Source organism: Lissotriton helveticus, chromosome 6, assembly GCF_964261635.1.
Source record: "Lissotriton helveticus chromosome 6, aLisHel1.1, whole genome shotgun sequence".
Taxonomy (NCBI): domain Eukaryota; kingdom Metazoa; phylum Chordata; class Amphibia; order Caudata; family Salamandridae; genus Lissotriton; species Lissotriton helveticus.
In genome coordinates, this window is record NC_136067.1 from 1,131,101,420 (window position 1) to 1,131,119,098 (window position 17,679).

Consider the following 17,679-nt stretch of genomic DNA (forward strand, 5'->3'; position numbering starts at 1 on the left):
GTTTGCATAGGGGGCTGTGGGAGGAGCAGGTCCTCATGGGGCAATTTAAAGACATCTTAGACAAACATGTACCCCTTTGGCTAAGATATATCGACGACCTATTCATTATTTGGAAGGGTCTCGAATCATTGGCCAAAAACTTTGTTGATCAACTTAACAATAATTAGCTTAACCTCGAGTTCACTGCGCACATGAGTAATGTGTTTTTTCTCGATGTGGAAGTGTTCATTTTGAATAACGCCATATCTACTAGGCTGTACTGTAAGCCCACAGCAGGCAATTCACTACTGCATGCGACTAGTCATCACCCACAGCACCTTATCCAAAGTATCCCTTATGGGGAGATGCTGCGGGTTAAACGCATATGCAGTAGTGATCCTGAATGCCATATAGCTCAGGAGAACAGCAAGAGAAGGTTTTTAGCACGAGGTTATGCTTCATCAGTTGTTGACAAGGCGATTAATAAAACCAAGTTGACCAGGCACTTATTCCCAAGAAAATTGTTGAGACTCCATCAAAAAATGGAAAATCCAAAATCAGGGTCATTCTTACATATAGCAAAAAGCACAAAGCTATCAGGGGTATTTTAAAATGTAATTGGAACCTGATACTCAAAGACCCAGTAATAGGTGCAGATCTGGCACAACAGAGTCGTATACCTCAATTGACTTTTAGAAAAGCCAGATCTATGGGCAATTGCCTTGTGAAAAATAGTCCTGAAATCAAATCACCATCTAACTGGCTATCTACACAAAAGGGCTTTTTTAAGTGCATTACGTGTAAGGCATGCAAATTTGCCAAAAATAAGAAAGATTACACTACCCCTTTTTTGCCCCAACCAAAATGTATCAATAAAAGAATTAATTGTAAAACGGATTATTTCGTGTACGTGTTGGAATGTTCGTGTGCGCTACGATATGTAGGCAGCACCAAACTGCCGGTGCACAAAAGCATTCTCCAACATATATACGTGCAATCTCCAACAAAAATCAGGCATATCCGGTGGCGAGGCACTTTGAGATAGCCCATGCAAGTAACCCGAAACATCTTAGTTACTATGCAATTGATTGTGTACCTCCATCACGCAGAGGTGGCAATCGTGAAGGTGCCCTTCGCCTTTTGGAAACACGATACATATTGGAATTAAATACCAAGTCCCCGTCAGGATTGAATGTAACTGAGGACTTATACACATGTCTCTAAAAGGGTATTCACATACTGATCTCTCATTTTAAGTGTTTGACGTATCATCTATATCTGAAATCCACACCATATTAGCTGCTATGATGACCTTGAGTGTATCCAGAAAGTTTATCTTTATCTTTTAAATTTACTGAATAATGAATATTGAACAATCATGTGCTTCACTTCATTTTGTGTATTTGTACGATTTATCTCACTTTCACTTTAATTCTTTACACACCTATTTATTCTCTTTACCGGCTGGTCAAGAGATTATAGGGTTAGTTCGGCTTTCTTTGGAAAGATCAGCGGTAAATGAAATCTGTACATGCCCACTTGGGCTTTATTGTTAAGGATGAATTGTGGTATCCACCTCCTACATTAGACAGACTTTGTATTTGCACTATATTTGCTAATTTGCACAATACGATTATGAACCATTCAGGATACGGTGGGCATGAATATTGGATGCATATTACTATAGCATCCTCCATGGCATTTTTTAGCATGTTTACATTTATTTTATGTACTTGTGATTTTTTAAAAGCCATTATTTTGCCTTGCCTTTACTTATATTGCACTTTATATCCTATATTATAAATGATGTATATATATATTGTTCTCTATTTTATTTATTTATATATTTATATATGATTCATGTCCTTGCTGCGAATAGTTTTTGCATTTATGCAGTTAGTTACGCACTATTTTGCATGCCATAATCGATTGCACTCTTGGCATTTAGGCCTGTATTGAAATTACGATTGTCTGTCTTCGTTGTCTATCAATGTACAGATCAGCTGACTCTAATTGACTGCAATGGCCCTTTAAAAATCTCTTTCCACTAACGCAACATGTGATCAAGGCCCAGGTGGTGCTGAAACGCGTCATGGCGGCGATGCAGGGTGTTTCAAAATAAATTTTATTTGGCACAAAGAACTTTGGGTCCATATTTCATCTTTCCGACTGGATTGGAATGCCTTCTTGATGAAATACTACAGTATATATATATATATATATATATATCCATGCAAAAGTTCCAATAAAGTGCGCTCTCAGCCCGTACAGGATCAAAAACAATGTAAGTTCCAAGGGTGTTTAATCACAACGCGTATGCGGCTTACTGCGAAGCCTTCTTCACGTGATCATAAGTGCATTTACAAAAGACTGATAAAGCATGTGAGTATCAAAAGTAGACATAAACATGGGACTGTCACATCTTGCATCATAGTTAACCATACTCATGTAATGGCGGACATCTTACCATGGTACATGATATAGTGTAACACAGTTCATATGGTACTTAAATCTGCTGGTCCGTACATACAGACGAATAAACAGCTTCCAGTTCCAATACCATGGGCGTCTACATCTCACTATATAATGCAGGCTGCGTGCTTTGAATGTACACGAGATACGATGTAACTCAAGCATTAGCAAGACATATTATTTAAACATCTCTTTAGACATTTCCTATACCGTTAATGCATACATGTATAATAAAGATCACTGTGGCAAACTTGTAGCATATTGTTGCTAGCATACCTAAAGCAACTTGAGCGTAAACGCAAAGGCGTCATGTGTAGCCTCAAATCCAATCAATTGCCTACAAAGAGACCATGTGATCCTGACGTGTCGGGAGGAGCAGTGTCTTTTGGAAAATTATATATATATATATATTTATAAAATTGTATTTTAGGTATGTTGTTGTAGCCCTAAAGAAGTCTTCATATTTCAATTGCACTAAGACTACATTTTGAATTGCACTAAAGAAAATAAAAGTTCTTGCATCAAAACTACGAAGATAAAATATACGAATAAAGAATAGATTTTTTCGAATACATCTATGGAGTCTGTGCATCATGTCAGATAAGTACTAAAAATGTGGGAAACCATATAACTTTGTATACTGAAATGTTGTGCTGGACCGCAGGAGTTTTATTATTTGTATAAGTAAAGTGTTAGCTTTTCTTTTTTTTAAAAAAGGGGAGGGCGAAAGGGGATGGCTCCCCTGGTCGGTGCACCATTGTTGTTTATCATGACATGTCACCAACAGAGTGATAGGTTTGATAGCGAATCGCCTCAGCCTCTCATTTGTAAATTGTCTGCTAACAGTTATTATTACTCTGGGGTGAATTTATTGTTCATGCTAACTTCTCCAAAACACATCCTGCTGCAGGGCTTTAAGTGGGCCGGGTCCTGCAGGTGCCTAAAAGTAGGTGCCAAGACGGGTCCCTATCAGGCTCTGCTTTTTTGCCCTCATGGTGAAAACAAAAACTTATCTCTGCAATTGTATCATCCTTCACTGCTTTTGATGTAACTTCAAAGAGACTCAGGGGCATATTATCAAGGGATTTATCTCCGCTTTTTTGGCTTTAAAAGCCAATAAAGCGGAGATAAAATTATCTCCCTATCAGCAACAGGGGGCTAACACGCAAATATGCATGTTAGCACCCTTTTTCTCTACGCTTCCCCTTGCATCTCTAATGAGATGCAAAGGGGGCGTTCCAGAGAAAAATAATAGGAGAAATGTTGTTAAGCAACATTTCTCCTATTATCAAGGATTGCGCTAACCCTGTTAGTGATAAAAAAAAGCAGCGCTAACCGCGGTTAGCGCTGCTTTTTTTACACCTGGTATTTTCCAGATATTTGGCAGCCATCGGCAACCCCAGTACACGGCCTATCCCTGCTGACGAGGGGTAATACCCCGAAACACGTGTCCAGGGATGGCGAAGACAGCAGAGGATCGAAAGATGATGCATCGCGGAACACATAACTACATTAACCAGAGTCCTTAGGGGCGAAACCGCCGGTGTGTGAGTAGTGTGCGACCCCACCCCCTTTTTGTAACTTTAAGCTCCCTTGAGCCGCCGGCTGACGAGCCTGGGATCCCGCACCTACGCGCCTGAGTGGTACTATACCTGACAGATATTTGGCAGCCATCGGCAACCGCAGTACACGCCCTATCCCTGCTGACGAGGGGTAATACCCCGAAACACGTGTCCAGGGATGGCGAAGACAGCGAAGACAGCAGAAGATCGAAAGATGATGCATCGCGGAACACATAACTACATTAACCAGAGTCCTTAGGGGCAATACCGCCGGTGTGTGAGTAGTGTGCGACCCCACCCCCTTTTTGTAACTTTAAGCTCCCTTGAGCCGCCGGCTGACGAGCCTGGGATCCCGCACCTACGCGCCTGAGTGGTACTATACCTGGCAGATATTTGGCAGCCATCGGCAACCCCAGTACACGGCCTATCCCTGCTGACGAGGGGTAATACCCCGAAACACGTGTCCAGGGATGGCGAAGACAGCGAAGACAGCAGAAGATCGAAAGATGATGCATCGCGGAACACATAACTACATTAACCAGAGTCCTTAGGGGCGATACCGCCGGTGTGTGAGTAGTGTGCGACCCCACCCCCTTTTTGGTATTTTCCTGACTTAGCCATGATATCCTATGGAAGGTGGATATCATGGCTACGTTTATCATCAAGCTAACGCCAAACTTCGAGAGATTATCGTTGGTTTTCCAGCGATAATCTCTCATTTGGCAGTTAGCGTGAGGATTTTTATCACTTCTGAGATAAACCTTGCTAATAGCAAGTTATCTCTGCGATAATTTCCGGCGATGCTTAGCGATAAAAAATTCGTTGCTAAGCCTCGTTAGCGATAAATATCGCTAATCATTGGTAATATGCCCCTCATTTTTTTTTTTATATAGTGCAAACTTGGAGCGCTTTATTACATTACACAAGGCCATCTTCATGTTTTGAATCACATGATGTTGAGCTGACAGCAGGCTGCAGTCTGCTTTCTCATCTCAAAAGTCGGCAGCTCTAGCGTTACACCACAGCCTCGCCCACACGAACAGAAGCATTTTCAATAATATATACAACTAATTCATAGCTTTTGGTTATTAATCTTATGCAATTTGCAACCACTGACAAAGCCAATAGTGCTGGCTTGTAGGTGTAATGTTACATGTGTTTTAACCTCTTCAGTGCTGCGCGAATTTCGCTGCAGTGCTGAAGGGTCATAAATCACATTGACTCATGACGGAAATGTTCCGTCATCAGCACCGGAGCACCGACGCTGATGACGGAACCGTTCCGTCATGAGCATGGAAGGGGTTAATGAATGGACAGAAACAGAAAAAAAAAACAGTGGGGCAACACACTATGCTAAATACAGATTTTTGGCTTAAGTGTTTCTAAGCCACGCCTTAATTACTTAGCCCACGCCCCTATGAGAAACCTCCCCCCACCCCAGTTTTACCATCCCACTTAATGCTCTGTCCTGCTGTCTGTACAAAAGGCACATATAAAAACACGCTTAATCAACAGAAGAGAACAGGCCCGGGAACCAAAATTCTATATGTGGAACTGTTTCTCACCTTCTGTGAAACCTGCAGTGGCACTTTCTCCATATAAAGTAATAATCGCGAATAATTATTGTGTGGATCAAGAACCCCGCGCCGATTTTCACTGTTTGTGCATGCATAAAGTAGCCTTCCTCTGAACGTATGAAATGCTCGTTCAGATCCTTACTAGACAGGCATAATAAATCAGCTAGCAATTAGAGTCGCACTGAAATTGTGGAGCGCAAGTCTGTCAAGAAATACACCACATAAGTACGTCCACATATGTGTGCTACACATAGTCTGTCGTTGTTCAAATGTCCTAAGGTAAACGCAATTTCTAGACCGTAAGTGTAGCCAAGGGCTTCGGTCCTATTTGTTTAGGATTTACTGACCACGACCAAACACACAAAATCGCTCGTCACAGCATGCCTCAGTGTATTCTGTAACCACTCAGTGGATCAACACTCTTCACGTACGCATGCGCAGTGGGCCGTTCCAGTCTATCGTTTATGTCTATTATAATTTACGTGACTGCGTCTCGACTCTTACGCACGCTCGGTAGAGCTAGTAATGTGACAAATAGGCAGCTACTTGTTTAGTTCTGTTGACGGGGGATACTATTTTATATTCTGTGCTTCTAGAAGTCATCGAATGTGCGATACTCGTTTTCTCGCAACATACAGTCCACATACCTGGTTTTCTCGCCTGGAAAATACGCAAAGACTCAAGAGAGCAATGTCCTGGCAGGATTCCGATAAGGTGAGTAATTGTCCTTGCAGACCACTCCACCAAAAAGGTATCGATCACTTGAGTTTTTCATATTATTGGGGTATTTCTTTATTCCTTCCCTTTCACGGCGTTGCCGTTTTTCACTAGTACCTGTTACATTTTCTTCGTGGTGGAAGTGCTTCTGTTAAAGAGACATCCTTTGGTCGAATCTTTTTAACTAACCCTCTTTGGGACAAGAAAATGAAATAGTGTTCTAACTCTATTGAGATTAGAACAGGCAACTACGCGCTGGATTCAGTGTACTAAAATATAGGCATATTTCATTAGCGCCTTCCGAAAAGGAAGTAGCTCGTGTATCCGCCACCACCGGCCAGTGCAAATCGGAGCCTCCACTGCTGCGCACTAGCAAGCGGACCATCAACACCGCAGGCAGGCCACCATGGTACCACGTACATGGCACCCAGTCCAAGGAGGCCTTCGCCATTGATAAGACCCTTGAGCACAATTGAGAGTGGCACAATGAAATGACAGTACATTTTGTATCTGGAGTTCCTCCTTGGTTCACATTTGGAACCTCGTGAGAGGAGGAGTGAATCTGATCCAGCTCAGACTTTTTGTCAGTGTCAGAGGGGAAGGGATCAACCAGCTACAACAAGCATTGACATAGCCAATAGGTCTCGCTTTTGGGACATTATACATATTTAGTTTTGCAGCACAATATCCTTGGTGCAACAACATCAGCTGTTGCATGGCTAATCCTTGTACCTTCTAAGTGTTTAGCCATGCAACAGTTGATGTTGTTGCACCAAGGATATTGTGCTGCATAACTAAATACTTAAAAGGTCCCAAAAGCGAGACCTATTGGCTATGCCAATGTTTGTTTGTTTAACTGCTTGTTCTTTTAAACTTCCATAAAAGACTTGTACTATGGTTCTTGACTTTGAGTAGGTTTTTGCTGACACTTGCTTTCAATTACCTTTGACTATTTTTTTAATGTAATTGAATAAATGTTTTTTCTATTTGCGTTTTCGCACGTTTCAGTAAAACGTTGTTGGTAACAGCCTTTAATGTATTACAGCGTTGATATCATGCTGAAATATAAGTTGCATTTCTAGTTAAGACACTTGACAACATGGAAAAAAAATTAGGTCTTTACCACAGCGTGTCTGCGCCAAGTGCATCAAAGCATAACACAAAACAAGATGAAGCATGTTACCTTTTGGTTTCGGCAGACAGGTCGCAACTCCGCATATATGCACAATTGTTATGCTATCTACTGGTCGTGCTGCTGCTGGGCCCTACAGTGTTGTACCTTTAAAGGTTCTGCACAAAATGTGACCACAAGTAAAAAAGAAAAACTTTAAAATGTATTTTTCTGCTCGTGTTCGTTAGATGGCATTTGTTACTGGTCCTTTTCAGATGTCATACCGCACATCATGGAGATTATGACCAAACACGGACCAGTAATTGGTCTAATTAACATTTTAATGTTAAAAGTAAAGTGCGGGTGCCGCGATTATAGCAAAAGTAAAGAAATAGAAAAAAACATCTATTTCTTTACTTTTGCTATAATCGTGGCACCCGTGCTTTACTTTTAACATTTAAACTGACAGACATCAACGGTTGCATGGCTAAACACTTATGAGGTACAACATTTAGCCATGCAACAGCTGATGTTGTTGCACCAAGAATATTGTGTTGCAAAACTAAATACTTATCTTTCCGGAGGAGGCTTGCTTAGCTACCCCAAAAAAAACTTTATCCAAAGAGTTGAAAGACTTCAAACTGTTAAGCTTAAATCAAGTGGTTAGTGTCAGGAGTTTGACTCATGGGTTTATGAATTTTAAATCACACTATCATTTTGAACAGGTTTTGGATACAATATATCCCCTGTCTACCAGGAGGCTTTTCCTTTAATTCAGATATGGGGCCCTCCCACTACTTACAACAACCAATAAGTGGTTGGGTGAGGCGTGCTATCTTTGCCCTGATTGCAACGTGGAGGAGGAAACTGAAATTCATGTAGTTTTCTTCTGCCCGTCTTACAAGCAGGCTAGGTCCAAATGGATTATACAACTGTCTAGGAATTTGGGCCAAAGGGATTACTCTGCTTTTTTCAGAATTTTATAATCTGACATGGACCCATTGTTTGTGATTGTAATATCTAAATTCCTCCAGGCAATGTGGCTGAAACGAAGGTATCTCCTAGAAACTGATATTTAGCTATTCATGATCGTCCTATTTAGTTGTATCCACTCTGGAGTACTTTTATCAAATCCCCTCAAAATGTTTAATAATTGTCTTAATGTTTCGTATATTATTATTATTTTTTTTAATGGGATTTAAATTTAAAACTTTTACCTTTCTGAATACCTTGGGAAGTTCTGTACCCTATAATCTGTTATGTCACCACCGGAATTTAGGTCACTTGTGTATGAATTTCTATTGCTCGTTTTTTATTACCTTTTGTGCTTTTATGACTGTAATAGTCGCAATAAAGTTATGATGATGAAATACTTATAAGGTCCCAAAAGCGAGACCTATTGACTATGCCAATGCTTGTTAAACCTAGGCGCCTGCTCGCCCCTGCAAGGCCTTTGTTGCTACACACAGCGTGACGCAGATTGTCGTGAAGGAACCTTCGCAAAGGGAACATTGTCAGATTTTCACATAACTGGAGCTCGGCTGTGCCAACTGTGGAACGGGAGAACTAGGTTCGAGTACCTGGCTCAAGTTATCATCCTGGGCAAACCATTACATCTCCCCGTGCTCAAAAATACAAAAAAATATGTATAACGTAATTTAGCGCTCATGTAAAGCGAGCAAATGCCATTGGGCCTGGATGGCGCTGTTTTAAACTGCAAGAAATCAATTAATAAAAATTAGAGAGTGAAATGCGCTTGAAGATTGCGAGCAACTTCAGAGATGAGCCGACCTAAAATCGTTGTGATACATTTTAATATGGTGTCTCTTGTCTAGTATGTTGGTGACAAGGTCAGGGTGAGGTGGGCCCCAAGCAACACTTCAGAATAGAGGCACATCATTCTTTTGCAACTGCAAACATATGCATGTGCACAGCGACCCCTTCGTAAGACGCAGTCGTGGTCTTAGCACAGCCTGGAATGGGATGGTGCAGGGACATTGCTTGTACCCAGGCCTTCGCAGGCTGTGCTGTGCACATGCATTTCCAAAAGCTTTGTGCGGTTTACTATACCCTTTTCTTGTGCTTCCAGTAAGAGATTAAAGTGAAGAAAAAAAGAGTTCAGTGGCAGGATGCCCATTGTGCAGCCTGGACCTGGACACCCTATCCCATCAGCGCCTCGGCCCCCCTCAAAGACCAGAGCCTTGCAGACAGAATGTGCAATCGGCCAGAGATCTGTAACAAACTGGAAGCAGTCAGGTGCGAACTGTTGATTCCCAAGGCCCCTGGAGCTGGAGTGTTTATTGTAAACCGTGCCTGTCGTGGGGGCTTTACTGCCCGTGGCAAACAGGCGCGAGAGCCCTCCTCCATCGCCCCCTCTGGCCATTTCCAGTTAGGGACGATGGGCTTGATGCCGTTTGTGCCCCTCGCTGGAACTTTGATTATTCACATTATAAAATTCAACTGCCTGCAATAGAAAAAGGCTTTTGGCAGTTGGCCCTTGTATAGAGCGATTGTATGGTGGTGCCACAGACTGGCACTTCACCCAAGGGTAGCAAAAGTCGTAGGTAGGATGTTAAAGCAATGTGCATGGAAACCAGTTAGTTGTTTTTCTAATGTAATTGTTTTAAAACTATGTTTCTGGCCCTACATTTCTGGACTGGTGAAAACGAACAGCCACTTTTTGAATCGTTGATCTATTAAACGTGTTTTTTTGTGACTTATATATTTACAACAAGGGGTGGTGAGGGACAGAGTCTCTGAATTAAGCAGAATACTCTCACCCTGTCAAGAGATCAGGGCTAGATCCAACACCGTTTTTTAGCTCACTGCACCATCCCAGTTTCAGAACCTGGCTGTATGCAAATTAGTCTGTTCCTGTCCCAGTGCATGATGGGAACAGGGCAAACCAAACTACAAAAGCCAATTCTTACACTGGGAAGGAAACAAGCTTCCGGGGACCGGTTTCTGGCATTACAGCCGTCTTCGGCCCGGCTTGCTTGAATCCTGATGGTGCAATGAGCAAGGGACTCATGTCTGAGTATACCCTTCCACGCTTAGGGTGGACAAAAATATTTACAACAAGGGGTGGTGAGGGACAGAGTCTCTGAATTAAGCAGAATACTCTCACCCTGTCAAGAGATCAGGGCTAGATCCAACACCGTTTTTTAGCTCACTGCACCATCCCAGTTTCAGAACCTGGCTGTATGCAAATTAGTCTGTTCCTGTCCCAGTGCATGATGGGAACAGGGCAAACTTATGACTTATAGCACAGAAAAAACAGACTAAATAAAACTCAGATCAAATGAAATGTTTTAACTTTTGCTATACTCGCGGCACCGGCGCTTTACTTTTAACATTAGAAGTAAAGCCCGGGTGCCGCGATTATAGCACAAGTAAAGAAATAGTAAAAAACATCTATTTCTAAGAAATAGATGTTTTTTTCTATTTCTTTACTTTTGCTATAATCGCGACTCCCGCGCTTTACTTTTAATGTTAAAAGTAAAGTGCCGGTGCCGCGAGTATAGCAAAAGTAAAGAAATAGAAAAAAAATCTATTTCTTTACTTTTGCCATAATTGCGATACCCACGCTTTACGGCACGAAAGTGAAAGAAAACGAGGGCTGCGCGTGCAGCAGGTATTGGAGAGGTGGAGCATAGCACGCTTGCTTGTGCGCGTGACCGCATGCTGGTGGCCGCTTTGGTAGCACTTCGAAAAGCCGCTTACTAAATGTCTCACCAGAGCAGCGGAGAGGATTTGACCTTTATGGCCGAAGCTGCCGACTTCTGAGATGGTGAACCAGGTTCGAGCCTCAGCGTCGGTTCAGCATCCTGTGATTTTGGGCTAATTACTTAATCTCCCCGTGCCTACCAAAAAGGAATGTGTCCATGTCCATAGTCAAACAAGATAGTTCAGTATGGGCACAATTGCTTTGTCCAGTGTTTTCTTACTGCTATATTCATGGGACTATTCCGCTATCCTGGAAGGGCAGTATTGTGGTCCCATTCTATAAAAAGGGTCCCACAAATTCCCCTGCTAGCTTTAGGCAGATCGCTTTATTGGATGCGACTGGAAAACTGTTTGCCAAGAGCATACTTCTCCATCTCCAGGATTGGGCTTTTGGAAATGGCTTTGTCCCCACAGAGCAATCCGGGTTCCACAAACACAGTGGTACCTTAGACAATATAACTGTAAACTCTAATTGAAAAATACCCAATGAGTAAGGGAATGGCCTTATATGCGGCCTTTATAGATTCCTCCCCGGCTTTTGACTGTTGACCGGGGGACACTGTGGAGAAAACTGACCGCAATGGGTATCCCCATGCTCCTGCTTAGATTAATCATCGCATTGCATTACTCCACCTGGACTCCGGGCTTGATGGGAGGTACTCAGGGCTTGTCAAGTAAAGTAGGGACCCATAATGGACTGAACAAGGGTGCCTATTGGCTTCTCTCCACCCTTCTCTTTATATTAATGATTAGCCGAGTAGGGTAGGGCTTTGCAAAGGGGACTCACAGAAACTAGGAACAATGAAATTGAGCTGTCTGCTATACGGACGCTATGTCATCCTGTTAGATCTAACCCCAATTCAATTACAAAGGCGACTCACTGAGCTAGGATTTTACTTAGATGAATATTTAAAAAAAAATATTTATCCCAAAAAGTTAAATTATGGTCTTTAGATTTCGGGATGCTGAGTTAGGCAAAACATGCACTGGTTCTTGGGGAAGGACAAACTAGCTGTGGTGAAGTTGTACCCATACTTAAGGAGAATTTTAACTAGCAATAGTTCCAGTAGTCCTCACATTGACCAATGCAGAAGTAAGGCAATCTCTCAGCCTTCTACAATTGGTAGACTTTATAAACTTTGCGGGAAAAGACACTTAGCATATGTTCTTTCAGTCTATAAAATTAAAATTCATCCCACGCTGATTTATGATTGTGAATCAGTAGACGAAAAGCAGTGAGATAATTTGAAAAAGTAGAAGGGCGTATTTGGTGCCTAATGTGTAATCTGAGCCGCACTGCCCCTATAGCAGCGATTCGGCTCGAATTTGGGCTGCTTTCTACATACATGTTCGCTATGGCTGCGTGTCTAAGATGGAGTAATGCATTACTGAACATTGTGGAAAACCCCTTACAGGCAGCACTGCGTGAGGAAATTTTTTCCTCCCTAAAAGGAAAAAGTGTTCTTTTCAGGAGTCACGAGAAAGCCGTAAACTTGTTTGATTTTGCGAACAGTAGCATAGGTTCGCTTCCAAAAAAGGTTTTAAAACTCGAATTAAAAAAAAACTATTTACGAAGTCTCTCACAAAAGAGATACTGAACTGTGCGCAACACACTCCAATAATGGCGGAGTAGCATTTATAAACTGCCTCAAACTTATGTTATTTGGAATCTCCCCCATTCAGTGCATAGAACCATCTTGCTGTTACGGCTGAATTTGCTTCCTCTGCGAATAGTAACTGGAGCATGAGAAGGTCTTCCTAGACACGATAGACTTTGTCATTTATGTGGTACCTGGGTGCAGGATCTAAACCATGTTTTGTTTGTCTGTCCCCTTCTACAATCTTCAAGCAGTCTCTTTTTAAGACCGTTGCTCTTAAAGAATAACATTGCCACAGCGGAGGAGGCTTGATATTGTCTACTGCCCCCCCCCCCAAGCCAGTTTGTTTAAAAATCTATAGTTTCTTCAAACACTTTTAAAATATATTTTAGAGAAGGATTACATTGCCCCACTCAGTTGAATTTAGTTGCTTAGGTCTCCATCTGGGCATTTTGTTTTTAATGAATCCTATAAGTAGTTGTTTTTATCAGATGGTTGCAAATGTTAGAGTATTTTAATGATATGACGTAATGTAGATGCGTTTTTTGCACTTCTATCTCCTTGTATGCTGCTCTGAATACTGCCATGTACATTTGAATACTTTTAAGTTCAGAAATATTTTCTCTGCTAGGTTTTTTGTATGTAAACTTAATTCTATTAGTACTTTTCAAGGTCTCTTGAATTTGTTGTCCTGCTCGAGCACTTGCACTTTATTTTTGCTTCTACATATGGTGCATTGTATATAGCTATTGAGTATTTGAAAACTTTTAGTATTTTTTTTTCATTGATTAGAATGTATTTTTTTTGTTTCACATCCCCGAATTGCACAGCTGAAGTCACCTAAGAATTGTACGGTACAATTGGTTTTTGCCCCACTCCTGTTGACTTTCTAATTGTAAGGACCCTGAATTTGGTTTTGTAATCACATCCTACCTCCTTTTATACTTAAGCAGTAATGATTCTTTTTTTTTTCTTTTTTCTTTTTTTGGTGTACTACAATAAGTTTAATTTGCAAAAATCTATTTGGACCTCATATACATTGTACGTACACTGTCTAAATACCATATGCTATCAGTGCAGAAAACAAACAATAATAAAAGCAAAACGTTCCATAAACACAGGAAAAACACTGTTTCTGTAGTGTAGCCAACGAACAAGTTTGCGTAGCTGGGGGCGAAGTAGGTTCCCATTGCATACTTGTCGATAAAGATCTCCCTGGAAAAGGAATATGTTCTTAAACAAACAAAATTTGATTAATTCCAACAGCATTTTGTTATGCGTGGCAAAATTCAAAGCACTTTTTTAAGGAAATATTCTACTGCCATTAATCCTTGCGTGTCATTTATACAGGTGTAGAGGCTAGTTAAATCCTCCTTTTCCAGGGAGATCTTTATCGACAAGTATCTGGGACAGCAATGGGCACCTGCTTCGCCCCCCAGCTACGCGAACTTGTTCGTTTGCTGGTGGAAAGAGCCGGTGGCCTGGTCCATGGATAATGCAGAATGGACAAAGGAAATAGTATCATGGCATCGATATATCGATGATCTCTACCTCATATGGAAGGGATCAGAGGTTAAAGCTCAGGAGTATATAAAACATCTGAACAGGAATGAGTGCAATTTACACTTTTCAGGCGAAATTAGTTTAGTGGCAGTAAACTATCTTGACCTGAAAGTGGAAATAAAGGAAGGGGAACTAACGACTGCTCTTTATAGGAAGTCGACAGCGGGAAACAGCATGCTGCATGCTTCAAGTAGTCACCCTGAGAGATTAAAAAACAGCATACCCTACGGGGAATTCCTACGACTAAAACAAAACTGCTCTAAAGAATGTGACTTTGAGAAAGCAGCAAATGAAAGTCTGAGCCGCTTTTTGGCGAGAGGCTATGACAATAACCTGTTAGAAACCACCCTAAAAAGAGTAGAACAGCTGTCTAGAGAAGAAATTTTGAAACAAAAACAGAAGAAGAAAAAAACAGATGAGGGACAATTTCGGTTGATAACCACATTCTCTGAAAATGCTTCAGATTTAAGAGCAATCATAAAGAAAAACTGGCGTGTCTTAAAAACAGATCCAGTCATCGGTTCTGATATTCCAATAGCACCTACGATTACATTTAGGAAAGCACGTTCATTGAGAGATAGTTTAGTGCATAGTCATCTAGACCTAGTTTTACCAAAGAAAGGCACTCTAAAAGAAAGGAAAGGCTTCTACCCCTGTGGCAAGTGTAAGGCCTGCGCCTTCAGCAAAGGGGTGTTGACCTATAATGTAAAGGGGCTGAGGAAAGAAAAAACTATCAATAAATTCTTGACTTGCCATACCATGCATGCTGTCTACTGCTTAAAATGTCCCTGTGGACTTTTGTACATGGGCAGCACGATACACCGTGTTAAGATCAGAATTTTAGAACATATGCATGCAATAGCTAAAAAGGATTTTAACTATCCTGTGGCATGCCACTTTGCTATTAAACACAAGAGTGATAGAAATCTCTTGCAGTTTTTTGCCATTGATTGTGTCCCTGTACATGCTAGAGGAGGGGATAGAGTATCTAGACTTCGAAGACTGGAATCGAGATACATTATTGACCTGCAGACAAAACCCCCCAATGGGCTAAATTCTGGGGAAGAATTAACAGTACACTTAGGGATCTAAAAGAGTACTCAATGAAGTTCAGCTTTTATTTATGTGTCTAATCATAAATGTTTGTAAATAATTGTCTGTATGGGTAATGAAAACCCTGCAGTTAGTTTGGGAGATTTGAATTTACGCTAAAGAAAATTATTTTAGTGAGAGAGCCGATACACGGCCACAAAATGGTTTTGAAAACAATGAGGGAGGGATGCAGCAACCTCGATATCGAGGTTGCTAAATGCCGATCCACGGCAAGATCATATAGAAACAGCATGGGTTGTTGGATTACATTTAGGCAATGATGTGAATAGACCGGTTTTGCCTTTTATCAACTCGTAAGACTGTGTTTATTTACACAAATTGAAGAAATTGTGATGATTTTATCAGCTAAAGATGGCACCCGCGATCTTGTCAGCGACCATCTCCTCCTTTGTTTCTACTGTGACGTTCATGTTTACGTGTATAAAATATGGCGCCTTACTATTCAATGTGTAATCAACACTGAAGAAGGACCAGATCCGAAACGCGTTTGTTTTACTTGTCGGAATAAACCGTACTGCCAAAGCTACCCCCGTGAGTGCTGGTGATTCCTTTGGAGTGGTGGGAGGAGTCTGGGAGCATTAATCTGTATTGCGGGGCACTGCCGCATTTGGAAGCACCCGTCCTAAGTGTGCCACGCTTTGTCGGTGCGAAGGAGCGACATATATATATATATATATATATATACACTTTCAGCAAAATGTCCTTTGCGGGAGGAGCGTCTGGTAGCTGGTGCCAGGTAAGGACAACCTCGCAATAGTTTATCACAGCACATTTTTAACAAAATACGCCGCACTCCTCTTGGAGTTTCAACTCAATTTAATGACCTGTTTTCTTCTCCCCACCTAAGCTTTTCAAACTATGCAGTTCGTGATCACGGTGGTAACATGGGTCCTATGTTTGTTTCACAAATTTATACAAAGTCACCACGTTTCCCTTTAATGAGGCATTGTGGGCTTAGTAGTTTATAGTGCATTAACTGGCTAATTTAGCCAATCCATGTCTGTACTGTTGTAGAGAGCTGGCGTTTCAACACCGTTTGTTGGGGGCATTGTTGACTACCAAAGTGGTGCAACAAATTAACGTGAGCACAGCAAGGGAAAATCACTCTTGTGATTACCCGCAAAACACAAGTGTTATGCTTATATTTAGATAAGTTGCTCACAATTTTATGGGACTGAGTGTCCCATAACTCTCGGCTGAGTGCCGTAGATCGACCCTTTACGTTAACGGTGTTTCACACCATGCTCCCACAGCAGCACAGGCAATGGACAATACATTCTTAGTAACAGTAAATGTTACGATATTTTTCACATTTTACCGACTCATCACAACTTAATTCAATCAAGTAGTGTGTTCATAATTAAAGTGACTTAAGGAACAAAAATAGTTTAAAAAAAAGTAAAGTGAAAGTGAGAAAGTAAGAAAAAGGAGAAGACAGAAACTGAAGAGAGACAAAAATAATTTCCTCTATCAGCTCAAAGTCTGTTCATTTTCAAGAGTCGAGTTTGTAAAAGTCAGATTTTTCAAAAGACAAATTTTTCAAGAGTCAAATTTTCAAATTATAGAATGGTATTTACAAGTGTACATGCATCTCTTCATCTCCATAAGCCCCAGAGGGGTCCTGGTCTTGAAGCGGATTATTAATATGGACTCTAGCTGTCTCAATTTTTGGGTTCTGTTTCCTCCTCTTTCATGTTCAATAATGGTAGCTAAACCTGAGTATTTGATGTCCTGCCAGGTTTTGTTGGTGTGGCTTTGCAGGTGCTTGGCTATAGCATAGGTTAAATCCTTATTTTGGATCGCTCAAATGTGTTCTAATATTAGTTTTTTCAACGGACAAATCGTAGACCCAATATAGCACTTGCCACAACAACATTCGATAAGATAGACTACAAATTGAGATTCACAAGTGATTTTATCTTTGATTTCAATTGTTTCTCCTCTTGGATCGTTGATGGTTTTAAGATTTTTAACTACTTTGCATGCTTTGCAGGTCATACATTTAGTAAATCCTTTTTGTCGTTTCTGCAGCCATGTTTCTGTTTTTATGTTTGCAAAGTGACTATTGACCAGTGTGTCGCAGAGAGATGGAGCCTTTCTATATGAGATTAGTGGTCGATCTCCAATTAGGCAGCCAATGTCTGGATCTTTCTTGAGCACACTCCAATACTTCATCAGTGTTTTACAAATTTGAAAACTTTCCTTGGAGTATGTTAGAATTAGTCGAGACCTCTCATCATTGTTTGATTTTCCATCCCTTT

General features: G+C 41.1%; 1 protein-coding gene across 8 annotated transcripts in view; it reads left to right on the forward strand.

Annotated features, from left to right (window-relative positions):
* The first annotated feature begins 6,093 nt into the window (after positions 1-6,093).
* The window catches only part of LOC144763308 (uncharacterized), a 317,771-nt gene continuing 306,185 nt past the window's right edge, over positions 6,094-17,679 (forward strand). For all 8 annotated transcript variants that reach the window (XR_013596208.1, XM_078648781.1, XM_078648783.1 and 5 more), the window contains exon 1: positions 6,094-6,304. Coding sequence is in view for 7 of the 8 variants with exons in the window: in XM_078648781.1 (XP_078504907.1) it covers positions 6,197-6,304 (108 nt within the window). In the remaining variant the exon portion in view is untranslated. The remainder of the gene's footprint in view (positions 6,305-17,679) is intronic.